General features: G+C 40.4%; 1 protein-coding gene across 14 annotated transcripts in view; it reads right to left on the bottom strand.

Moving 5' to 3' along the window:
• mef2c.S (MADS box transcription enhancer factor 2, polypeptide C (myocyte enhancer factor 2C) S homeolog) overlaps nt 1-27,451 on the bottom strand; it is a 194,165-nt gene that overhangs the window by 72,892 nt on the left and 93,822 nt on the right. For 13 of the 14 annotated variants that reach the window (XM_041580474.1, XM_041580470.1, XM_041580468.1 and 10 more), the window contains one exon: nt 26,913-27,099. In XM_041580474.1, coding sequence (XP_041436408.1) covers nt 26,913-26,966 — 54 coding nt within the window. In that variant the 5' untranslated portion in view covers nt 26,967-27,099. Of the gene's footprint in view, nt 1-26,912; nt 27,100-27,335; nt 27,424-27,451 lie in introns of those variants that run through there. The other variant, XM_018244375.2, reaches the window with a different exon arrangement.

The raw sequence follows: 27,451 nt of genomic DNA, 5'->3' as shown, positions 1-27,451 counted from the left end.
ACTTTTTATTGTTACCTGTTATCCCTTTAAGGATCTCAGACTAAAATACATTTGCTTCTCTAATCAGAGCTGTGAGTGACCACAGTACAGTAGGTAAACTTTCTATATACAGTGTGCTTTCTGTTGAGGAAAAAAACCTCAGATTTCAGCATTTTAACTTCTCACCATCAAAGCCCAGAATACCACAGGACAAATATATCCTCAAAACACTGTTGGTGTTTACTGTCAGAGGCCGGCAGATATCTAGGGAGAACTGCAGTTTGGTATGGAAAGGGGCTTAATCAGAACTTTGTATTTGATACTTTGATGCTTCTAGTACTTTAATAGGTGAATGGATCCCTCTATTGCAAGTTTTCAGAATGTTTCAGAACCATGACTGGCAGCCCAGAACACTGACCCATGTCTTTATTTTGTACATGTATATATTTTGTCTCTTTTTTTTTTATTTTGCATGTTCAACAGAAACTCTGGGGTATGCAGACGCAAATTAGATTTAGATTAGATATGCAAAGCCACTTTGACCCCTAAGCCTGTGATGAAATCATATCTTAATATTTTGAACTTTACAAATTTGTCGTGGCAATTGCAATATTTTACTTTAAACTACAAAAGGCAATAGAAGATGCACTGACTGCTTGTATAATTAAATATCTTAGTATTGGAGTTCTTATCCAATGTTTCCAGGGTCATTCTCTATTACACTGTATCTTAGCTGACACCCACATATATATATTGCTTTGTCTGATGGAGGTTTGCTGTAAAGCCTATATTCACTTCCCTACTCTGCTTCCGAGTGCTTGACTTCAGATTGAGAGTTCATGGCTTAGCCCCTGATTTCAGTATCCATTGTACAGTGAAGTGGAATGTGCTGACTAAATCAGTGGCTGATAGCCATGCTTTGCATTTAATGGTAAAGGCAGAATACAAAGCTTTCTCATAGGTAAACACAGGAAGCATAGACTGCCGATAGGCCGTGTATTTATAGTTCATAATTACATCACTCTCATGATTCCACACCATCAAATATATGTGGGTGGGTGTATACACACTGAATTTAATTTAAACAACACATGTTGCTCTACAGGTTACTCCACAGTGCATAAATATTCTAGCTGAAGACAAGTCTTCCAAATATAATTATGCTAAAACCCCTGTAAGCTAAAGGTCAATAAAAACGTAATTCTCTAATGAGAAAATGGGCAGGAAGCACATTTGTCTCCATTTCCTGTCAAAACAGGAAAAGAGTAACTTCTTCCTCTTCAAAATGACTTCAGCTTTGCTTCCCATCTCCAGCTCTTATCCTCCTAGGGCTGTAATTACAACTTGGGAAGAAGCTGAATGGTTTTAGAAGCATTAGTTAGTATCATAGCTGTTTTTCCTATGAGCATTTATGAGCACTCAACTTAAAAGTCAGCAATAAACTACACTACACTAATGAAGCACACACACATATATATATATATATATATATATATATATATATATATATATATATATATATATATATATATGTAGAGGTCCCGCCTGGGCCCTGCAAGTTTAGAACTTGGCTTGGGCACAGTAACTTCTTTCTCCCACCCTCTCTCACCCAGTTACTTCTTAATCCTAACACTTCTATCCAAGCACATAACTATGCACTGGCATGGACTATGCACTGGCCTAATAACACTACAATTTTTATTACTTGTTAGTTTTACTCATAGGTCACCTTCTATAGTTACAGATTCATACCATGTCTCTATGTCTGGTATGGACTGACTGCTTAGGGCCAGCAACTCCTCTGAATGTCAGGATCCATCCCTGAGATATTGTAGGAAATGATAATATATCTATTGTGATAGCCAGGAATGTTAAACAGCATATAGGTCTGAAGATAGTTTCATCTTTGCATATTTTAATGTTTTCTTTCAAAAAAAGGGGAGATCCAAAATTATTCTTAAAAGGTCATACACCATGAAAACCGACATTTTAAATACATAACCATTCCACAGTTAGAAAGTACAAGAAAACATAACTGTAAGTCTTTGCACAAGATGAGATCTAAAGCAACTAAAAACGAAAAAAATCAGATGGTACTAAAATCTGCTTCCCTGCCACTATGTTATCTCACATCTGAAAGATAAAAAAAAACCCTTTGAATTGGAAACGAGGTCTTTATTCCAGCGCAGCCTTTTGTCTTGGGATTTAAAACACGTTAAGGAAGCGCTTATATCTTACATTTTTCGATATGGGAGAAAATGCTAAATAAAGAAGAATCTGTAGAGAAAGTGAAGCCATGTTTTTCTGAAACGAACATGTCACAGTGCATTGCGCTGCTGCAGAATGGTTCCGGTTAGAAGAAAATTTACTTCTTTCAGCTACTCTCCTGAGTGTTGTTAAAGGGAATTCATTGTGCTAAATGTCTTTTCTTATATTCCCTGTTGACATATTTACTTGATGGCTATGTTCCCTTTTCTGTTTTTTCTTATTATTGTATACTCTCAGGCACTCCCTGCGCTTCTATGTCGGTCAACAGCGTTTGTTAAGTCTGCTAAAACAATGACAGCACAGAGCATTCAAACTTGCTAAATCCAGCAGGGGGTTGCGTTTATTGCCTCTGTATGTATGCTTTCATCTTCCATTACTGCTCTCTTTTTAAATGCAAGTATGGTTATTGCTGATAAACCCATTCCATTTGTCTAATTTGAGAATAAAGCACCAATCAAATTTGTATTCTTATTTTCTACTTTCCTATTCATTCACTTATAATCCTACTGTGAACTATCTGGCTATTAAAGGTTACTGAAAAGTTCCATGGCTGGATACAGGCCCAATACTACAGTCTGATTGCTTTTATACTATCAGAGAACTTTAATGCAACTTCCAGTATATTTATATTTAGTAAATGAGAGTATATAAATTCATATAATGTTAAAGTGCTAAAGTATTATTCTATATTGGTTCGAGGGAGTTCAGAAGTTGGTCAGATACTGTATCTAATACGACATTTCAATACAGTTATGGTAGCCAGGTTTTGGGTTTGTAGCAGTCTGAGAAATGCATCTGTTGTTTTTGCTCATATTTTCTGGAAACTGCAGCCGAGGTGGTCTGAATGTGGGGGTGTATTTGTGCTGGTGAAGTAAATTGGGCAGTAAAGTAAAGGTTGCAATTATATGGATCTATTTAGCTGGGTATTTGTAGTTAACATTGTGCCAGAATATATTATCTTGTCACAGTGCTATCCTGCAGAAGCTTAGCCATAGTCTAAGATTGCTTTCCAATTTACCAGCACTGACTCCATGATTCAAATGAATAGTAGAGATGTCGCGAACTGTTCGCCGGCGAACTTGTTCGCGCGAACATCGGGTGTTCGCGCTCGCCGGAAGTTCGCGAACGTCGCGCGACGTTCGCCATTTTGGGTTCGCCATTGTTGGCGCTTTTTTTGCCCTCTCACCCCAGACCAGCAGGTACATGGCAGCCAATCAGGAAGCTCTCCCCTGGACCACTCCCCTTCCCTATAAAAACCGAAGCCCTGCAGCGTTTTTTCACTCTGCCTGTGTGTGCTGAAGAGATAGTGTAGGGAGAGAGCTGCTGCCTGTTAGTGATTTCAGGGACAGTTGAAAGTTTGCTGGCTAGTAATCGTTTTGATACTGCTCTGTTATTGGAGGGACAGAAGTCTGCAGGGGTTTGAGGGACATTTTAGCTTAGGTAGCTTTGCTGGCTAGTAATCTACCTTCTACTGCAGTGCTCTGTATGTAGCTGCAGTGGGCAGCTGTCCTGCTTCTGATCTCATCTGCTGACTGCTGCAATAACAGTAGTCCTTGTAAGGACTGCTTTTATTTATTTTTTTGTTGTTTTACTACTACTACTACTACTACTACTATAAGAGCCCAGTGCTATTAGTCTAGCAGTGTTGGGGAGTGGGACTGGTGTGCTAATCTGCTGCTCCTAGTAGTTCAGCAGCACCAACTTTAATTTTTTTTTTTTAATATTCATTTTTTTTTATTTTACTTTTTTTTATTTTACTACCGCTGTAGTAGTGTATAAGTTGACCTTTTAGGCATTATTTGCCCTGTAGGCATTATTTGCACACTGTTTTCTTCAACCCGCCATCGAGCTGTGTGACCTTGTTCCCATTCTGTCTAAATATCCATAATATTACCGTCTCCAGAAAAAACACCGGAGTCACTTTTTCAAGCAGCATTCATATATTTTACGTAATCCGTATCCACCGCTGTAGTAGTGTATACGTTGGCCTTGTAGGCATTATTTGCACACTGTTTTCTTCAACCCGCCATCGAGCTGTGTGACCTTGTTCCCATTCTGTCTAAATATCCATAATATTACCGTCTCCAGAAAAAACACCGGAGTCACTTTTTTCAAGCAGCATTCACATATTTTACGTAATCCGTATCCACCGCTGTAGTAGTGTATACGTTGGCCTTGTAGGCATTATTTGCACACTGTTTTCTTCAACCCGCCATCGAGCTGTGTGACCTTGTTCCCATTCTGTCTAAATATCCATAATATTACCGTCTCCAGAAAAAACACCGGAAGTCACTTTTTTCAAGCAGCCATAATATATTTTACGTAATCCGTATCCACCGCTGTAGTAGTGTATACGTTGGCCTTGTAGGCATTATTTGCACACTGTTTTCTTCAACCCGCCATCGAGCTGTGTGACCTTGTTCCCATTCTGTCTAAATATCCATAATATTACCGTCTCCAGAAAAAACACCGGAGTCACTTTTTTCAAGCAGCCATAATATATTTTACGTAATCCGTATCCACCGCTGTAGTAGTGTATACGTTGGCCTTGTAGGCATTATTTGCACACTGTTTTCTTCAACCCGCCATCGAGCTGTGTGACCTTGTTCCCATTCTGTCTAAATATCCATAATATTACCGTCTCCAGAAAAAACACCGGAGTCACTTTTTTCAAGCAGCATTCATATATTTTACGTAATCCGTATCCACCGCTGTAGTAGTGTATACGTTGGCCTTGTAGGCATTATTTGCACACTGTTTTCTTCAACCCGCCATCGAGCTGTGTGACCTTGTTCCCATTCTGTCTAAATATCCATAATATTACCGTCTCCAGAAAAAACACCGGAGTCACTTTTTTCAAGCAGCCATAATATATTTTACGTAATCCGTATCCACCGCTGTAGTAGTGTATACGTTGGCCTTGTAGGCATTATTTGCACACTGTTTTCTTCAACCCGCCATCGAGCTGTGTGACCTTGTTCCCATTCTGTCTAAATATCCATAATATTACCGTCTCCAGAAAAAACACCGGAGTCACTTTTTTCAAGCAGCATTCATATATTTTACGTAATCCGTATCCACCGCTGTAGTAGTGTATACGTTGGCCTTGTAGGCATTATTTGCACACTGTTTTCTTCAACCCGCCATCGAGCTGTGTGACCTTGTTCCCATTCTGTCTAAATATCCATAATATTACCGTCTCCAGAAAAAACACCGGAGTCACTTTTTTCAAGCAGCATTCATATATTTTACGTAATCCGTATCCACCGCTGTAGTAGTGTATACGTTGGCCTTGTAGGCATTATTTGCACACTGTTTTCTTCAACCCGCCATCGAGCTGTGTGAGCTTGTTCACATTTTGTCTAAATATTGATAATATTATCGTCTCTAGAAAAACCACTTGAGTTACTTTTTTTCAAGCAGCATTCATATATTTTACGTAATCCGTATCCACCGCTGTAGTAGTGTATACGTTGACCTTGTAGGCATTATTTGCACACTGTTTTCTTCAACCCGCCATCGAGCTGTGTGACCTTGTTCACATTTTGTCTAAATATTGATAATATTATCGTCTCTAGAAAAACCACTTGAGTTACTTTTTTTCAAGCAGCATTCATATATTTTACGTAATCCGTATCCACCGCTGTAGTAGTGTATACGTTGACCTTGTAGGCATTATTTGCACACTGTTTTCTTCAACCCGCCATCGAGCTGTGTGACCTTGTTCACATTTTGTCTAAATATTGATAATATTATCGTCTCTAGAAAAACCACTTGAGTTACTTTTTTTCAAGCAGCATTCATATATTTTACGTAATCCGTATCCACCGCTGTAGTAGTGTATACGTTGACTTTGTAGGCATTATTTGCACAGTGTTTTCTTCAACCCGCCATCTAGCTGTGTGTATTATCGTTTCCAGAAAAACCAACTGAGTTTTTGTTGTTGTTGTTGTTTTTTTAAAAATAATGCCAGGCAAAGGCAGGCCGCCACGCAGAGGCCGTGCTAGGGGCCGTGCTGCTATGCAATCCTGTGGCCCTAGCAAATTGCCCAGTTTTAAAAAGCCAATGACCCTGAACTCCCAAAATGCTGAAGAGGTAGTTGACTGGCTTACACAGCACACCCCATCCTCTACCGTTTCTAACTTTACCACAACATCCTCCTCATCCTCCACTGCTATGGCCACCCCACGTAACACTTCCTCCACCACCGGTGCCCCTTCTTCACTGGGTCAGAGGAGTTATTTTCCAATGAGTTTCTTGAACTGAGTAATGCGCAACCATTATTGCCAGAAGAAGATGAAGGAGATGAGGACCTTACACCAGATTTAATTCTGGCAGAGAACACGATAGAGATGGACATAATGAGTGATGAGGAGGAGGTCCCCGCTGCTGCTTCCTTCTGTGATGTGTCAGAAGAAATTGATGCATCTGAGGAGAATGATGATGAGGAGATTGATGTTTTGTGGGTGCCTAGTAGAAGAGAGCAAGAGGAGGGTAGTTCAGATGGAGAGACGGAGAGTCAGAGAGGCAGTAGGAGAATAAGACTTAGAAGAAGCAGGGAGGACAGCCCGCAGGGATCAGTAGGGCAACAACATGTATCGGCACCTGTGTTCAGCCGGCCAACGCACCCGCCATTGCCGCCAATACCGCCAACTCCGCCAACTTCTACTGTTACCGCCAGATCGCACACTTCCAAAAAGTCAGCAGTGTGGGATTTTTTTAATGTGTGTGCCTCTGACAAAAGCATTGTAATTTGCAATGAGTGCAGTCAGAAACTGAGCCTTGGTAAGCCCAACAGCCACATAGGTACAACTTCTATGCGAAGGCACATGAGCGGCAAGCACAAAGCACTTTGGGAGCAACACCTCAAAGGCAACAGGCAAACTAAAAGCCACACTCCTTCTGGTCCAGCATCTTACTGCTCTACCTCTGCTCTCCTTGACCCGTCTGAACCACCCTCCACTCCGCCTTCCACCTTGACCACCTGTTCCCATTCCCAGTCATCTGCCACCAGCCAAGTTTCTGTGAAGGCCATGTTTGAGCGTAAGAAGCCAATGTCTGACTGTCACCCCCTTGCCCGGCGTCTGACAGCTGGCTTGTCTGCACTCTTAGCCCGCCAGCTTTTACCATACCAGCTGGTGGACTCTGAGGCCTTCCGCAAATTTGTAGCAATTGGACACCGCAGTGGAAGGTACCCAGCCGCAATTTTTTTTCTAAAAAGGGAATACCACACCTGTACCAACATGTGCAGAGCCAAGTTACCGCATCTCTGTCACTTAGTGTTGGGCCAAAGGTCCATATGACTACTGACGCATGGTCCTCCAAGCATGGTCAGGGCAGGTATGTCACCTACACTGCCCACTGGGTGAACTTGGTAATGGCTGGGAAGCAGGGAATGGGTAGCTCAACAACAACAGTGGAGTTGGTGTCACCGCCACGGATTGCACGCGGTTCTGCCACCACCTCTACTCCTCCATCGCTCTCTACCTCGTCTTCTTCTTCTTCTTACTCTGCTGCTGGGTCCTCCTTCTCCTCCTCCACACCTGTGCACCCCCAGCTCCCCCTAGGCTATTCGACGTGCCAGGTACGCCGTTGTCACGCTGTCTTGGGGATGACGTGCCTGGAAAGCAAAAACCATACCGGATCTGTACTCCTGTCATCTCTGCAGTCACAGGCCGATCGGTGGCTGACCCCACACCAACTGCAGATCGGAAAAGTGGTGTGTGACAATGGAAGCAATCTGTTGGCAGCGTTGAGACTAGGCAATTTAACACATGTGCCCTGCATGGCACATGTGTTAAATTTAATAGTCCAACGTTTTGTCTCCAAGTACCCAGGATTCCAGGACGTTCTCACCCAGTCCAGAAAGGTGTCGGCCCATTTCAGACGTTCCTACACAGCCATGGCACGCCTTGCTGACATTCAGCAGCGCTACAACATGCCAGTCAGGCGTTTGATTTCTGACAGCCAGACTCGCTGGAATTCAACGCTCCTTATGTTGGAACGTCTGCTGCAACAACAAAGGGCCGTCAACGAGTACCTTTTTGAACTGGGTGGTAGGACTGGATCTGCACAGCTGGGGATTTTTTTCCCCCGTTACTGGGTGCTTATGCGCGATGCCTGCAGGCTCATGCGACCTTTTGAAGAGGTGACAAATATGGTCAGTCGCACCGAAGGCACCATCAGCGACCTAATACCCTTCGCTTTCTTCCTGGAGCGTGCCGTGCGACGAGTGACAGATGAGGCTGTAGACCAGCGTGACGAGGAGCTGGAAGCGCACGATTTCTGGTCGGAATCACCAGAACGAACCCAGGCACCTGCTGCAACGCAGGGAGAGGTGCCAGAAGTGGAGTCAGAGGAGGAAGGTGGCTTTGTGGAGGAGGAGGAGGAGGACCAACAGGAGCAGGCTTCCCAGGGGGCTAGTGGTGACCTTTTGGGGACCCCTGGTCTTGTACATGGCTGGGGGGAGGAGACCGTGGATGATGCAGTCCTTGATAATGAGGAAGCGGAGATGGATAGCTCTGCATCCAACCTTGTGAGAATGGGGTCTTTCATGCTGTCATGCCTGTTGAAGGACCCCGTATCAAGAGGCTTAAGGAGAAGGACCTGTACTGGGTCGCAACGCTACTAGACCCTCGGTACAAGCATAAAGTGTCAGAAATGTTACCAACATACCACAAGTCCGAAAAGATGCGGCATTTACAAACCAGCCTGCAAAAATGTTGTACAATGCTTTTAAGGGTGATGTCACTTCAGGAACTCATCAACATTCCAGGGGCAGAGGTGCCAGTAATCCTGCCACGAGCACACCTGCAAGGACAAAGCCCTTTGGCCAGTCTGTAACGTCAGACATGCAAATGTTTTTCTGTCCAAGGCAGCGCCACAACCCTTCTGGATCCACCCTCAAAGAACGCCTCGACCGGCAGGTAGCGGACTACCTGGCATTAACTGCAGATATCGACACTCTGAGGAGCGATGAACCCCTGGACTACTGGGTGCGCAGGCTTGATCTGTGGCCAGAGCTGTCACAATTTGCCATGAACCTCTTGTCTTGCCCAGCCTCAAGTGTGCTCTCAGAAAGGACCTTCAGTGCAGCAGGAGGGATTGTAACTGAGAAGAGAACTCGCCTAGGTCACAAAAGTGTCGATTACCTGACCTTTATTAAAATGAATGAGGGGTGGATCTCGGAGGGTTACTGCACGCCGGAAGACTTGTTCTGACTTCTATGCAGCTGTCCTTCTCTTCAAGCCTCATGACTCCACACACAGCTGTCCTTTAGCGTCCTCCTCCTCCCTCCGCCACCGTTACAAACTAGGGTGCAAACCCTACTGGTTTAATTTTTTCTGGCCTCTGTGCTTCAGTGGCTGCAACCAAAAAAAATGCATATTTTCTGCATTTATATGGCATAATTTTTCTGGCCTCTGTGCTTCAGTGGCTGCAACCAAAAAAATTTATATTTTCAGCATTTATATGGCATAATTTTTCTGTCAACTGTGCTTCAGTGGCTGCGACCAAAAAAATGCATATTTTCTGCATTTATATGGCATAATTTTTCTGGCCTCTGTGCTTCAGTGGCTGCAACCAAAAAAATTTATATTTTCAGCATTTATATGGCATAATTTTTCTGGCAACTGTGCTTCAGTGGCTGCGACCAAAAAAATGACTATTTTCAGCATTTATATGGCATATTTTTTCTGGCCTCTGTGCTTCAGTGGCTGTGGCCAAAAAAACTGGGCAAACAATGCCTACAAGGTCAACGACGTTGACCTTGTAGGCATTGTTTGCCCAGTTTTTTTGGCCACAGCCACTGAAGCACAGAGGCCAGAAAAAATATGCCATATAAATGCTGAAAATAGTCATTTTTTGCCATACGTTGACTCAACGTATATGGCAAAAAATGACTATTTTCAGCATTTACGTGACATATTTTTTCTGGCAACTGTGCTTCAGTGGCTGCAACCAAAAAAAACTGGGCAAACAATGTCTACAAGGTCAACGTATGGCGAAAAATTACTATTTTCAGCATTTATATGGCATATTTTTTCTGGCAACTGTGCTTCAGTGGCTGCGTCCAAAAAAACTGGGCAAACAATGTCTACAAGGTCAACGTATGGCGAAAAATGACTATTTTCAGCATTTATATGGCATATTTTTTCTGGCAACTGTGCTTCAGTGGCTGCGTCCAAAAAAACTGGGCAAACAATGCCTACAAGGTCAACGTATGGCAGTTGTTTAAAGAGAACAGTAGATTACTAGCCAGCAAAGCTACCTAAGCTAAAATGTCCCTCAAATCCCTGCAGACTTCTGTCCCTCCAATACAGAGCAGTATCAAGCAGATTACTAGCCAGCAAACTTACTATCATCTGTCCCTGAAATCACTAACAGCTCTCCCCCTACACTATCTCTTCCAAGCACACACAGGCAGATTTTTCAGATACATTTTTGCCCTTGATCCCCCTCTGGCATGCCACTGTCCAGGTCGTTGCACCCTTTAAACAACTTTAAAATCATTTTTCTGGCCAGAAATGTCTTTTCTAGATGTTAAAGTTCGCCTTCCCATTGAAGTCTATGGGGTTCGCGAACCGTTCGCGAACCGCTCGCATTTTTGCGCAAGTTCGCGAATATGTTCGCGAACTTTTTTTCCGACGTTCGCTACATCCCTAATGAATAGTGCCTATTAGAATATGGTGCCCGTTGTATATTATATATTAAAGGGACGCCACATGTAATGTTTTCTTTGCTTACATGAATCTAATATCCCTAATATTAGGTGCATATTGCATATATAATATTAGGCGCACAATGCACCAAATACAGAATTTGGTTCTGGATTCGGGCAAATATGTGACTTTTCATCACGCAAACAAAGAAGTAAAAAATGTTTTAACCCCTCTCAGCACAAGGTTCTCTATCACCCCTCAGTTCCCTAATTTAAATATGCTAATTAGGGTTCAGATTCAGTTTGAATCTTTCCAAAATAGTGGAATCATAAAGACATATTAAAAAAAAAAAAAATTGTGGAATCAGTGCATCCCTACCTAATATATACCCTCTTGTTTTCTAATTCAGAATGAAAAATGGGGATTGGCATTGTCTTATTCTTTGGTACATACACATGACTATTCTCCAAACAAGGAATTCTACAGACTGGCATGTAGGTCACTGTAACAAACTGCAGTGGGCAAAAGCCAATAAATGAAGAAACTGGCAACATTTTTTTTAATCCAATCCAGCCTCACTAAGGGCACGTTTTGTCCTCATTTCATGGATATTTTATTTTTTCATCACGAAAAAAAAAAGAGAGAAGTGCATTAAATTTAAACACAACTGTTACATGTCACTATACAATGATGAAAATGATATTTTAAGACCATATAAAGATACAAGGCCATAGGCCAATGTTCCTAATCTCCTCATATTTTACAATAAGGGTATATTATTTTTATTTAATACACAAGGTTCAATGGGTCATTGTCAGGCTCTGCTGGGATTCAAGCCAGGGACATTTGAGCTTCTGGCTCAGTACCTTAATAATTGGGCCAGGTGAGCAGCCTGCAGGGTGGCTCACTATCTATTACCTGGCCTTTGCAGCCCTAGCCCCACAGCAGCCTGACTGGTGGTTTGGGGCCAGCCCTCCTCATCTTCCTTGGCTGAGCACTGGCCTACATAGCACTACGGCATCGCCCCTAGCTAGGTTTCCTGCTCTAGACCGTTTCCTTCTATCCTGCCTTGACCTACCTTACCTTGAACCTTGCCTTGTTCACCTTGCCCTGTTCTGGTCCTGCCTTAACCTTATTCTACCTTGTCCTTACCTGGCCTGATCTTCCCTTGCCTGTTCCTGCTTCCAGTCCTGTTCTGCTTTGTACCTAGAATCTTGTCTTATATCTTCCCTTGTCTCGCTCTGTATATTGCTCTGTCTTTTCCTCCCGTTCCGGCTCCAGTCCTCCTGCTCCCTAGTCTGATTTCATTCTACGCCCGCTCTGTCCTGTTCTGTCCTGTCCTTCCTCCAGCTAACAAGTCCCCAGTCTGATTTGATTTTACGCCAACTCCATCCTGTCCTATCCAATTCAGCCTGCCCCGATCTACGCCCACACCGTCCTGTCCCATCCAGTCTGTTCCTGTTCTACGCCCGCTCCATCCTGTTCCTACCCAGTCTGCTCCTGTCCTGACTCCTCGTCTTCCTATCCAGTCTGACTCATCGCACTCTTCACCCGGTCCAGTCTGAATCTGCACAGCCAGTTCTTGCTTAAAGGACTCACCTTCGTCCTCTGCCTCCACAGCACCCCTACCTAACCCTTTGACAGTCATGTGACACAAATGACATAATTAAGAACCAATTTCATGTGATTAGATCACTAAGCACTATTTATAAGGATATTCACAGCACTTATTTATTAAACTGTTAAAACCATACCTTATCCATTAAGCAGGCCATGTATGGTTGATGTGGCACATTATACCCCCCCCCATCTTTTTACTAAAATTATTAAATGTCTTGTAACAAAGTACAAATATTTTTTCTTTTTTTATCTTTTTATTGTTTAAATCATGTAATAACAAAGAGAAATTACGGATAGCAAGTGCAGTATGTGAAAGATTAAGCAGAAAGTACAGATACTATGGCAGTAAATTATACTAATGGTAATGGAATGTTTTGTAATTCCCTCATGTCTAACGCTTTAACAAAAGAATTGTTCTAAATAAACAATTTTAACTAAAAGTGCCTGACTGTTTTGTTATGTATAGTATAGCAACTAAGTCAAAATGTTGCATGGAAGTATAAATATTTCTTCAATTGTTGGCAACTGTGTAACAGATAGAACTGACTAATGTGTCTTTTAAATACTGCAAATGGTAGAAATAATTAGAAAAATAAATTACACGTTCTAATCTCCGTGCAACCTTTTGGCAAAATGCCTTTATTCACTTGCAAACCATTATGACTCAACTCAAAAAGACAAATTCATACCTCTTGATATTATTTTATCTGATGAATCACTGAAATCTAAGATTAGTTAGCACTAATGAATATACAGTGAATATGCAAAGTGAAAACAAAAAAAATGGTAAGAGGCCAGGGCCTAGAGACAGCAAGGATCTGCAGGGCACACGGGAAGGAATATATATGGCCATTAGAGTTTAGAAGAATGGCATAGATTGAGTTCAGGATGTTGCATGTTGTTCTAGCTGGGCTGGGCAAAAACATACACTCCCTATTCTTTTAACTCATTGTGTCATCATGGCACCGTCCATGGAACAATCTATACAAGCATACCATCAGTGTTTTTTTCAAGTGATAACACTTCTACAATAATACGGATAACAAACACAGTGTATTTCCATGATCATTTCTGCCTTTGAAGGTAATCAATACTAAAAGTGCATGAACTGCTCCTTTATAAATCATAGAAGCAATGTATCTTCAAACAACATGCCAAACTAATGCTTAGAGTTGTAATTTATAAAGGATAGACATCCCTGATTTAAAGGAGAACTAAAGCTGAACAAAAGAAGTAGCTAGAACTGTTGTACGTTATGTTTTTGGGCTTCGGTACCAGCCCAAGGCAACCAAAGCCCTTTAACAGTAAAGATCTGTGTCTCCAAAGATGCCCCAGTAGCTCCCCATCTTTTTTCTGCCGATTCACTGCACATGCTCTGTGCTGCTGTCACTTACTGAGCTTAGGGACCCACTCATAATATACAGTATACATAGATTTTAAATGTCACAATATAAGGCTGATTAGTAATTAATACAGATAATTACTACAAGGCAGCACAGAAACCAGTGCAATTAGCATCAGAATTTAATAATCAGCCCTGTGGCATCAGCGTTTATTATAGGCCAACCTCATTTTCTGCTTGATAATTTGCAACAACCCCTAAGCTTAGCTTCTCAACAGCTGCTCAGAGTCCACTGAGCAAGTGAGTGTCACAGACACTTTCCAAGATGGTGACCCCCTGTGACAAGTTTGAAGTCCTGGATCATTGATGCTATTGACAAGCTGAAACTTTAGGCTGGAGCAACAAATTCAGTATATACAGTAAAATATGGCATTTTTAGCCAAATTAATTTTTAGGATTTAGTTCTCCATTAAATGCTACAGTACCCTGCAATAACTATAACATATAATAATTTGCCATATAACTTTTCCAATGATGTTTTCATTCCAAGAGCCCTGCTTTAAACCTGTACATAGAATTTTGCTGAGCCTACTCTCCTCCCTTCCATTGGCCACATGTAGATTTGCAGCTACTGCAATAAAAATGGTAACTGAATAAGAGCAAGCTATGCTAATGCACTCTGCTAAGCATTTATTAAACCACACAGTGAAACTAAATCATAGTGTTATATAAAATATAATGTGCATGGAAAAACTCTACAAAGTTCCTTCCAAATTTAAATCAAGTTTATCGTAAACAGGCATCAATAAACCATTTGTTTTTTAATTAAACAAACTAGAAAATATATTTCAGGGCAAATTATACACTTGGTAGTGAACTGTAAAACGATGCCATTGGCATTTGAGCATTATTATGTTTTAACTTTTAAAAAGAATGAGAATTTAGGCAGCATGGATGGATACATGCTGGTAAAGAGCATTTGACAAGCTGTCGAGAGGGTCTTCCAACATCCCACGGTAATCATCATGATGTATGTTACAGATTAATGATGAATATGTTGTGAGCAGGGTTCCAGACAGCGCCTGTGAGAGCAGAGCTATTAAGTCATAACCCAATGACCGCTAGGTTTGTTGCAAGTTTGGTTGTTTATGGTAAATTCTAAAAATAAACCTCAACAGAAGAAGCAATATGGAAGTAGCATATGGACACAGTATGTGGAAAAAATGCGTGTGCACAATAACACTTATATTTACGTAACAGTTAAAATAATTGGATGGAACGCTTTGCCAATAAATAAGGTATATTTTCCCTATCTCTATCCTCAAGGGCATGAGCTAAGCAGCCCCAATCCACAGTCTGTACTTGGTAATGTCTTTCTCTAATAGTAACAGTTTTTCTTACCTATAAAAATGTTCTACGTTGCCCCCAAATATATATTTACAGCAGATTCCATTCCAGTGAATAGGTTAATAAAATGACACAAAATTATCACTTTCAGTTACAGAAACATTCGCCTACATAAAAAGAGAATTTGTCTATGTTCATTTATAAAAGTGAGCGCTAAACCAATTAAAACAAATATGGTGGTTTTATATTGACAGAATTATTGCTTTCTGGTTTGGCTAAGAGCAAGGAGAAGTCTGCAGGGACGATGCTGAATGTATCAGTAGTAAATCTTGGCTCTTGGTTTCGTTTTTAAACTGCCTTTTCAGTACAAAATCTGAGTCATGACTGAGTAGTGCACAGTAACATTCCTCGCACTCCTCCTCCTCCTCATGTTGCTTTCTTGCACAAATAACATTGGCTTTATTTGCAAGTGCTTATCTGATGCCACTAATGTAATCCATTACATTTTCTTAGGGCAGGGGCACACGGGCAGATTCGGGAGATTTAGTTGCCTGGCGACTAATCGCCTCTTCTTCGGGGAGACAATCTCCCGAACTGCCTTCCCCACGCCTGCTAAAATGAAAAATCGTCTGCCGGCAATGCACTCGCGCCGCTTCGATTTCTGAAGTTGCCTCACTAGGAAACTTCGGGAGACTTCGGAAGCCAGAGTGCATTCCCGAAGGTGATTTTTCATTTTAGCAGGCGGAAGGCAGGGGAAGGCAGTTCGGGGAGATTGTCGCCCCGAAGAAGAGGCGATTAGTCGCCAGGCGACTAAATCTCCCCGAATCTGACTGTGTGCCCCTGCCCTGGTGTAGTTTTCTAAGAGGCAATGCTAATAACTTTAAATGTGAATAATAAGGGAATGCCGATTCATACAGCATTGATTTACACACAGCAATATAAGCACAGCGGCACCTCTAATGTCTATAGTATACCATGAGCCAACAAACACAACTAGTAAAGCACCCAGCAGCTATTCTGTAAGTAAGAGGTGTAGGACTAAAGCTGTTTGAGGACATTTAGAATATACAGGGGGGGAAATTTGTGATTCATGGGCATAGAATTCCAGCGGTAAGGAACAGTGTGACATACAAGGATTTGTGGAGTAGAAGGGTAATGATGTGTAAAGGCTTTTTCTTTCTGCACACTGTACATCTGATTCTATTTCCAGATCCCTATTTAGGAAAACAACATTCCAATATCTAGGACAGAGGTGTGTGTGGGAGGGGTTAATTTAGGCTGATGGTAAGCAACTGGGAAAAGGGGAACAGTGATAGCATTGGATCAGGACTATAAATTAGTTACTAGCATGGTTTTGCAATGGTATTCCCATATTTAGATGAGTTTAGGGAAGTGGATCCCAAATTGTAATGCTGCCCTCCCCCCATAGGGGCTCAGAGCCTTGTTTTTTGGGGCCCAGGTCGAAGACAAATTAGGGATGGAGGGATGGAGGGATGGAGGGATGGCCTCTTAGGTACTCTTAGAAGCCCATTTTGGCATTTTGGAGGTCAGTTAAATCAAGATATTGGTGTGGACACTTCTTTGATATCCAAAATATTCTTGGCTGAATGGGTGACTCAGCTCTGGACAAATGTCATTCCTCACAGAAACGATTTAACCAAAAAATTAAGCCACAGGTTTAGGGGATAGTACCTGGTATTATTAATAAGAGGTTAAAACCGCAGACTGTTCCTAAAATGTGGGGTATGGTATGAAGTCAAAATAATTCTCCAAAAAGCTGGGAAGCCCTGAAAAAAAGCAACCCTGCCTCCAACATATGTGGGGTATTGACCTCCTGTGGCAAACATGCTATACTATATGATATTATACTGCTCAAAATGAGATAGATGCATCTTCTATGACACTGACAATATGTAGAGACAAACAAATGTGGCACTGAAAGGAAATCATGAACATGTTACAGTTTGATGGGCAGCTATACAAACAACACATCCTCTCTAATTAACTTGTCTTCACTGATCTCTGATTAACCACTCGTATACTTAATTTGCTTTGCTGCATGGAGCTTAGTTGATGCAGGAGAATAATTTAGTCACGTATTTAATGTCATGGCATATGTTATGTTTGTGACCAGATCTCTCTAATGCATGAGGCCGAACTGCAGGTCACGCTAGCCTGGAATCCTACAGAATGACTTTTTATAAGTTCCCCCCACATTAAAGAAAATATTTATCACCTTTTTGACTGCAAGGGATATCAAATAAAAATTCTTAGCTTTGTTAGATGCAGTGCCAGCATTCTTGGAAGCTGCTGAGAGTATTTACGTTGTATCATATCAGGAAGTGAGAGCAGATACATATGTTACAATACAGGAATGTTTGGGAGGTACTGGTTGGAATTAGGCAGGTAGTGCAGGTGCACAAAACCCTTACAGTAATTGATTACTACTGGTTAGCTGCCAGCGAATGCAATGATTCATAATTCAGAAATGTACTGGAAAGTTTGGGAATAAATGACCTCAAGTCAAGGTGATCAGGCTTGTATTAACGTTTCTATCAGGCATCTGCAGCCTGTGGCTCCCCAGCTGTTACTGAACTAAAACTTCCAGCCTCCCATGCTCCTTGCTGGGAAATGTGATTCAACAACTGCTAAAGAGCCACAGGCCCCAACCCCCTGCTTCATGCTTCATTTATTTGTTTTTCTTTTATTGCATGTGTTTATTCTCATCGTTTTAACAACAGCAAACATAAAGATTTACATACCCTGTAGCACTATGTAACATTTATATATTAGAGCTGCCAGCTAATCTCTTAAAAACTGGGCAGCCAGTGTATAAAAGGGTTTTGTCTAGGGTGGATAGAAAGCTTAGTCTAAATGTTTCTGCCTCTTTAAGAAAAAACTTTGACTCCCTTGTTCGCCACCTAAAAACTACCGAAGTCAATGTTAGCCTATGGAGAAGGTCCCCATAGGCTTTGCTAGCTGTTTTTGGTCGAACATAAATCGTTCGATTGATGGATTAAAATCCTTCGAATCGAACGATTTAATCCTTCGAATCGAACGATTTTTCGCTCACTCGTTCGATCGAACGAATAACACTAAATCTTTCGACTTCGATAGTCGAAGGATTTAACTTTGACAGTCGAATATCGAGGGTTAATTAACCCTCGATATTCGACCTTAAGTAAATTTGCCCCCAAATATAATAAACATGAAGTTGCCTAATATTTAATATATTCGATACTAGACTATTATATATCTAATCTAATTGTCTAATGCCTAATATATAGTGCATACTAAACTAATGAGGAAGGTTTTGCCCAGCCTAGAAATGTTTTACTATTGGTTCAAGATAACATTACTAAAGCATATCTACGGTGCAACCTTACATATCTACGGTGCAAATTTACTAAAGGACGGAGTGGTGTCGCTAGCAAAAATTCGCCAAAACGACACTTCACAGGGATATCACCAATTTTCTAACAGATGTATAGGACAATACGCTAGCGAAACAGCTCAGCAATAACAAAGTTTCTTGTCATTTCGCCAGGCCACTTTTCACTCGAACGATCGTAAGTGCGAAGTTTCCACTAAAACATATCTACGGTGCAACCTTACACTACCTCTTCCACTAAAGAAGGGAAGATAAATGTTTATCCACTAGCTACTAGCATGCACAGTTACAACTTGCTAAAATAAAAAATGAAATGAATTACATTTTCCAACTATTTACGAGCAGATTGTAGCTCCATTACTAGACGAACAGCCTCAGAGAAAAAGTCTCCCTGATTAATCTGAAAATACACACTAACATCCTCGGTACAGTCTGGGTGCCTTCCCTGCCAAAATAAATGTAACACTTCTTTATTTATAACCATGCATAAAAACACAAGTATAATCAGCAACAGAGAACAGGTAATAATACCAAGTACCTGCCTGTTCTCCATGTATCCATACACTGCAGCAACTGTAGGAAAAAAGCATTATTCACAAATCACAGGGGGAAGAAGCTCTCTGATGCACAAGGAACTCACAGGTGCCTAGTTCATTATCAAAGATAATCAGAGTGTGGTGTGCACCCAGGCATCGTGGAATACTTAATCGAAAGTGCTGATATTACAAGGTATGGGAACTGTTATCCATAATGCTCAGGACCTGGGGTTTTCCGGATAATGGATCTTTCTGTCATTTGGATCTTCATACCTTAAGTCTACTAGAAAATCGTGTAAACATTAAATAAACCCAATAGGCTGGTTTTGCTTCCAATAACGATTACTTATATCTTTGTTTGGATCAAGTACAAAGTACTGTTTTTTTATTACAGAGAAAAGGGAAATAGTTTTTAAAAATTTGGATTAAATGATTATAATGGAGTCTATGGAAGACGACCTTTCAGTAATATATATAGGCACATTTATCAAGGGTCGATGTTTCGAATTCATGTGAATTTTTTTAAACTCCCTTAAATTTGAATGAATTTGAAAATGCTGAAGTTCAATATTAAAAACGAATTTTTAAAACAGGAAGGAATTTAAATGACCCGAAAAATTTAATTCGATTCGAACTTCGAAAAAAACCTTAAATGTCAGGAAGGCTGCAAACATCTCCAGATTGATCCCTGGACCTCTCCCATTGACTTAAACAGACTTAAACAGTAAATCGGCAGGTTTTACGTGGCGAATAATCAAATTCGAATTCTTAAAGGGCCAGAGTATGATAAATCACAAAAATCTAATTTGAATTTTTAAAAAACTCCAATCGAGTTTGGATAATTCCCTAGTTGAATTTGACAGTTTTGATCATAAAAAAAATTCGAATTTTCAATTTGACCCTTAATAAATCTACCCCATAGTAATGCCTGTAGGTTCCATTCCTTGGCAACTGCATTGTAACACATACTAAAAAGGTTTTTTGGAATTCTTGCATGCTAACTTGTCACATAAGTCAAACCATTCTTGTTAAATGTCCATCAGTGGCATCATCCAAACAGGACAGCAGGGATGAGCCTACATTATCCTATAATGCCAAGGAGAGACACTGGAAAAGGTATTTTTTCTTGTCCCCGTTGTAAGAAACGTTTACCCTAGTGGTCTAGTGGCCGGCAGGGACGCCCGCCACGTCTCCCCTATGGCGCGCACTTCTGGGTTCACAGCCAGCTTAATGGCGCCAGCATAATGGCGTCACGTCATCAAGCAAGAGCACGAAATTCAAAGTATTTAAAGGGGCTTTGAATGAAAACTCATGGCCCGTTGTTAGGTTCTACTTGCTAGTTTCCTGGGTGCTTATTCTTAGTGATTCCTGTTTGAAGATACTGTTATTGACCCTTGCCTGCTTGCTAACCATTCTGAACTCTCCAATCTGACCCTTACCTGCCTGCTGTGTATTCTACATTCTCCAATCCTGATCCTAGCCTGTCTGCCCATTCCTTGAACTCTGCCTGCACCGACCCATCCTGTCTGACTATTCTCAACTCTACTTGTGCTGGCCCAGTCTGCCTGACCACGCTATATTATATAGCCTGTCTTCTGAGTTGTTTTGCCTTTTCTCCTATCTCCTTGGTAAAACGATCATGCCCCCAGAACCTTTTGCTTTGCTCCTCTCTTAATAAGACCTGGCGGCATCCAATTAGCGGAGGGCTCCTCCCGAAGTGAAAGCTGGCTGTGAATAGGGAGCCTAGCATTGTTTCTGGATTTAGGGTGCTGAACGTGACACCCAAGTGTTGTGCATGTTGTGCAGAGTATAAAGAATCTATGTGTTTGAAAAAAAATACAATAATTCAGTTAATGCCTCCTTTAAGATTGAATATGGTATTTATAATTACATGGCTTTGGAAATTTTGAAAAGCTGATAAAAATAAAAGCCAATAGCAGAAGTGCCATGCCAAGCTCTGGTATTAATTCACCATGTTTAACATATAGGCTGGCACTAACACAATAAGAATATGTTTCACAAGCTGCTATTCTTACGATATTTGCACCAGACTTAAATAAGTCAATAATTCATCTACGCTAAACAGAGCTATTTATATATAGCCTCGGAGAGGCCGAAACGTTAGTCTTTTTTAATAAACCATTTTTGATTTTTAAGACCTGAGAGTGCGGACCTTCTTTGTTGAATTGTAATTCTAAATATTTTGGACACTGCACCCAGGCACGCTTATACCATGTTACGTGAGTGCTGACTTCTCCATGGATCGTTATATATATATATATATATATATATATATATATATATATATATATATATATATATATATATATATATATATAATGTGGCTTTTTGCAGCCCTTGATTATCTATTTCTTTACACATCTCCACGACAGTGTATTCTAAAAAAAAGTGATGTTAACTGTTTCTTAGCAAACACAGTTATATAGAGAATTGATACCCAGCTATATGTGAAAGGATCTTCAGAGTGCTAATTGCGTCCTGATAATTGTAACAGATTGGCGAGTATCATGTCTTTTGTGTACAATCATATTACGGCTTATAAATTTACCTTTCAATGCACAGAAAGGATAATTGAGCTCACTGTATGAGCAATTAGTTGACTAACCGTAGAAGACCCATTTCCTACTAATATTTGAAAAGTAGGACTTTGTCTGATGAAGCATGTAATGTGCCAATGCTATGATTTGTCAGGTCTTAATTAGCCAGACAAATGTGAGCTGCATTATGTAGCTCCCACTCCGAGTCCTTGCCAAGCAGAAAAGTAGAGACAAACAATTAAGAAAAACAGAAAGCCAACCATGTAATACAGTCTGTCATTGCATGTTCGCTGTAGCTTGGCATATTTAAGCTTACACTGCAGATCATACTGGATTCCGAAAAATGTGCCATGTGAGTTCCATTCTAGCGTCATGATATTCTAATATATAATGGCAAGCAGGATAGATAACTATATTTCTATTTATTACATGCTTCAGATTTTTCACCAGTACAGCTTCTGATGGAATTGGGAAAAAAAAACATATGTGCTAATATTATATGATAATAGCTGTTTCTGAAACTAAAAGCTACAAATCTATCAAGTTCAACTCAACCCTTTGTGCAAATAAATTCTACCTAAATTGTTTGAAAATTGTCTTTGTCTTTTTTTTTCCTCAATATATTACAAGTTTCATTTCAATCTAGAAGTGCCTGAAAGGTTTACACAAAAAGAAAAAACCCTGAGATAATTAAATACGTTAGGCAATTAAAACACAATTGCTAGAAGGGAGCTAGTTACATCTATTCTGTCACCAACAACAGCACATCGGAGGATAAACAGTGGTCTGGTGATTGTACAATACAGATACAGTATATGATCCGTTATCCGGAAATCCGTTATCCAGAAAGCTCAGAATTACGGAAAGGCTGTCTCCCATAGACTCAATGTTACCCAAAGTATGCAAATATTTAAAAACTATTTCCTTTTTTTTCCTGTAACAATAAAACAGTACCTTGCACTTTATCCAAACTAAGATATAATTAATCCTCATTGGAAGCAGAACCAGCCTATTGGACTTATTTAATGTTTAAATGATTTTGACTTAAGGTTTCAAGATCCAAATTACAGAAAGATCCCTTATTCAGAAAACCCCAGATACCAAACATTCTGTGTAATAAATCCCATACCTGTACCATCACTTGGGATCTGTTTATTAAGACAAATTACAGAAAGATCCAAATTACAGAAAGATCCCTTATTCAGAAAACCCCAGATACCAAACATTCTGTGTAATAAATCCCATACCTGTACCATCACTTGGGATCTGTTTATTAAGCCAATAAAATTCATATCCTAGTACAGCTATCTGTTATCCAGAATGCTCGGGACCTGGGGTTTTCCAGATAACGGATCTTTCTGTAATTTGGATCTTCAAACCTTAAGTCTACTTAAATCATGTATACATTAAATACGTCCAATCGGCTGGTTCTGCTTCCAATAAGGATTTATTATATTAGTTTGGCTCAAGTACAAAGTACTGTTTTATTATTAACGTTTAAAATTTATTTAAAAAAGGAAATCATTTTTACAAATGTGGATTATATGATTATAATGGAATCGGTGGGAGATGGCCTTTACATAATTTGGAACTTTCTGGATAATGGGTTTCTGGATAATGGATCCCATACCTGTATTTAAAAGGGACACTTTAGGTTACAGCTCAATGCATATGGGACCTCTACATCCTTTTCTTTTATGTATAATTATATAACAGTGCGGCTGATAATCTTCAGTGACTGACAATTAACACTTCTGTTACCATGTGGCAGAAACACACACACCATATGGCGAACGCAAGTTGAAAGACCATGGGTATACAGGCATGTATAATATCCATTTTAGTAGAAATGGCTTGTTAAGAAAGATAAGTAGTTAGGGACTATTAAGATTGCACTTTCCCTTTATATATGACATTACAGCTGTGGATCCTAGTGATGTAAGAGTAGTGGTGGGTCTGGACCTGAGAGTGTTGGCCCATAACAGAAGCCACTAGATTTTGATTTGCCAGCCATATTTAAAGACATATTGATATAATTTTTGAAATGTATGCTGTGCTTTCCGCAGGACCTGATATCTTGTCAAAAAACAATTTTGGGGGCGACAAACGGCTGCACTTCTAAGCCCTAGTCATTAAAGGAGAAGGAAAGCTACGGAGGCATTTTATTGCCAATAGATTAGCTGCAATAGTGCAAGATAGAATGTTATATTTATTCTGTAGAATGTTTTACCATACCTGAGTAAAAAGCTCTAGAAGCTCTCAGTTTGTTTAGGATAGCAGCTGCCATATTAGCTTGGTGTGACATCACTTCCTACCTGAGTATCTCCCTGCTCACTTATAGCTCTGGGCTCAGATTACAGCAGAGAAGGGAGGGAGGGGGGTAGAGGGGCAAACTGAGCATGCTCACACCCGGGGCAAGGAGGTTTAAGTTGAAAACAGGAAGTCTGATACAGAAGCCCATGTGTACACAATAGAAGGAAAGAAATGCAGTGTTTCTTTTGACAGAGGACTCAGTGCAGCATTACTTTGAGGGTTTACTGGTATATTTAGGTGGACCTTTCTGATAAGACTTACTGACTTTTAACCTTTCCTTCTCCTTTTACGGAGCACCAGAAGTCATGTTATTTCCATCTCCACGTGCCTCAGTAGAGTGAAAAGTAAAGCGAAGCTCAATGTACTGACTTTTATTGTAACATATTAATGGATATAGGGTTGAGTTTCTGAACAAGAAAATCATTGTTCTCCATAATTTTTGTGTGCTTGCTGGTGTTCTTAAATATGGGGGGAAGGGGGGGGTGGATGCATAAAAAGTACATATTCACAGAACTAAGGGGCATATTTATCAAGGGTCGAATTCTGAATTGAAAAAACTTCGAAATTAGAATTCAAAAAGACCAACCGAAATGAAGTCAAAGTTGTTGTTTTTTTTGGTCGAATAGGTCAGTTTTCGATTGAATAGGTCCGTATTTGGCCGAATTTGAATCGTAACGATCGAAAGGAATAGCGCAATCGATGGAATTCGATTCGGGGCAGACTAACAGGAAATGCAGTTAGATGCACTTGAACCTTTGCCCAAAATAATGTCAAATAAACACCCATGGGTCAGATTTACCAAATTGTGAATTTAGTTCTCAACATTCTGCCACTCTCTAGTCTTTCCCATGGGGGTTCTATAGGTTTATTTATCAGATTTAAAATAAACTTGCATAAATCAATAAATATGCCTCTAAATATTCAATAGGAATCAACAAAGAGAATTTTACTGTGATGAGCTTTAATTTACACTTTCATAGATCTGCCTCCAATGTGTAAGAGCGTGCAAGCACGGGCACTTAGCTAGGAAAGAACAGTGATTAGTTGCAGGTCTTTAACGCCTGAGTCTGATTCCTGTGTTAGCCCTGTATATCCCTGGGCAAATTGCTTCATCTCCCTGTGCCTCGGGCATTAGAAAATCACAGTGCAAGTGATAATTGGCAGAGCTCTGTATGGCAGTGAATACCTCTGCACTGGGGGGGGGTGAAATAAATAGGAATGCAAAAGAATAAAGGACTCAATTGATAAAGTGAGTAATTTCTAAATAAAGCTGATACACTGCAAATTCATATTCAAAAGTTCTCTGTAACTGTTGTCAGACTAATTCTAGGAATCCGTTACATTGTATTTTAGATGTTTCTCAAACAGGGACACAAAATAATCTTATCTGAACTACAAAGCAAGGTTTAATTCACAGAGGTGGATATATGTATGCAACATCACATGGAGGATTTAAAGGGGGATGGTCACACCAGAATTAGGGCTCTTACTGACGAGCGGTTGAAGCTGCGCTCCCCTGCGTTCCGTTTTTCTGCGTTCAGCCGCAGGGGAGCGCAGGAATAGATGCATTTAGCTTTTTTCAATGGGGTTGTACTCACACAGGCGCATGTAGCGCCGAACGCAGGAAAAATGCAGCATGTTGCGTTTCAACCTGCGTTCGGCGCCTACATGCGCCTGTGTGAGTACAGCCCCATTGAAAAAAGCTAAATACGTCTATTTCTGCGCTCCCCTGTGGCTGAACGCAGAAAAACGGAACGCAGGGGAGCACAGCTTCAAACGCTCATCAGTAAGAACCCTTAGGATGTTGTGGACTGCATTAAGGAAGGAATTAATATAAATCTGCCCCATCCTGCCTTTAAACTGGTTGATAGGTCCATTAACCCTAGCAACCAAAAGCACCCCAGATAAAATGCATAACATATTATAATTACACACCTTTCTCCAAATTTTAGTTCATAAAAACAGGGGGAGCTGATTTTAGCTTAAATGTATAAGAAAAAGTGCATTCATACAGTAGAAGTTTTTTTCATTTTATTTCAAGCTTTTACTTTGTCATCTATTCTAAACCCATTGTAACCGCAATAAATTACAAGGGTTCATAAGTAATTAATAAGGAAAGATCCCTTTTTCCTTCACTGATATTAGACTACTTGATAGATGATAGAAACGGTGATTTTGCTTCATACACATGTAAGGAAAATGAGAATTATTCAGCGTTAATCTCGTAGCTGCCTGTTTTTGTAATCATCGGCCCCCCATGTTGCAGAACTGCAACTCCCCTTGTGCCTTGACCCTGACTCTGAGTTGAAGGATTACAGGAGTCGAGTAACATTTCGGGTACCAAGATTATAAAAACAATGTCATGGCTCAGACATGGGACCACGATTCAAATGACTTGAACTATCGCTATATTAAAGGTTTAGGGTTGATATTAATAGTGTCAAGCAGAAGCCTATAGTGGTGGAAACCCTGCACAAGAGTAATTATACAAACTAAACACAGGCAGATATAACACTATTATAGTACAGTAAAATATAATATAATAAAAAATGTACCAATTATTTTACAACATACTACTCCAACCATTCGACTACCACTGAGTGCTGGGAGTTGTAGATCAACACAATGAGAGTGCTATATGTTGTGCCTGATATGAAGTCGAGATATAAGTGTATAACTTACACCCACAGGCACAATCAAGTGCTGCCATTGCTGTTGCAGAATTAATGGTGCTGCCATGCTGCTCAGTTTAGTACTTTTTTGCTTCTCCAGTGTTATAATGTATGCCATACACCAGGGTTTAAGAGTTTACCATGAACTGTGGGCTTTCGTACAATGCTTTTATGCCATTCAGGGCTATTCTATTACAATCCATTCCAGAGAAGAACATTTTCTTACCTGTCGGTTACGTTCATCCATTATCCTCGTAATCTGAATCTTTTTTCTCCCCATAGTCCCCGTTTTCCTGTCTTCTCTCGTCCTTGAAACAATAATTTCCCCCTCTGCTCCAACTCTCTTCTTTCTTTCAACAATACTTTCACCTTCTTAACTGCACTTTTCAGACCGCAGATCCCGACATCCGTTCCTATAAAGATAGTAGGTAGGAGAGTTTACCTCTCTGGGCTCCATAGGAAACATCACTAAAATGGGCAGAAGATAGCCTGGAAGTGTGCTGATGAGATCTAAACAGCTTAGCAAGCCTGGCCCATGTCATAACAGAGGTTCTAAGGAAAGGAGTCTTAAATAAAGGATACTAGATGCCTCCATATAAAATACAATGGCAATATCCTGAAGAAGAGAATAAAAGTGCACTGCAATTACCTCATCAACGACACAGAATTTCAAAAGAAAATCCCGGGAAGTAACATTTGCGGCAAAAACAAGGGTTGGGATCAAAGAGACATGCAATCTACCCTGTGCGGAGCTACTAAAAACAA

Source organism: Xenopus laevis, chromosome 1S (genome assembly GCF_017654675.1).
Source record: "Xenopus laevis strain J_2021 chromosome 1S, Xenopus_laevis_v10.1, whole genome shotgun sequence".
NCBI lineage: Eukaryota > Metazoa > Chordata > Amphibia > Anura > Pipidae > Xenopus > Xenopus laevis.
Note: the sequence above shows the minus strand (reverse complement) of the source record. Positions and strands in the feature narration are given on the sequence as shown.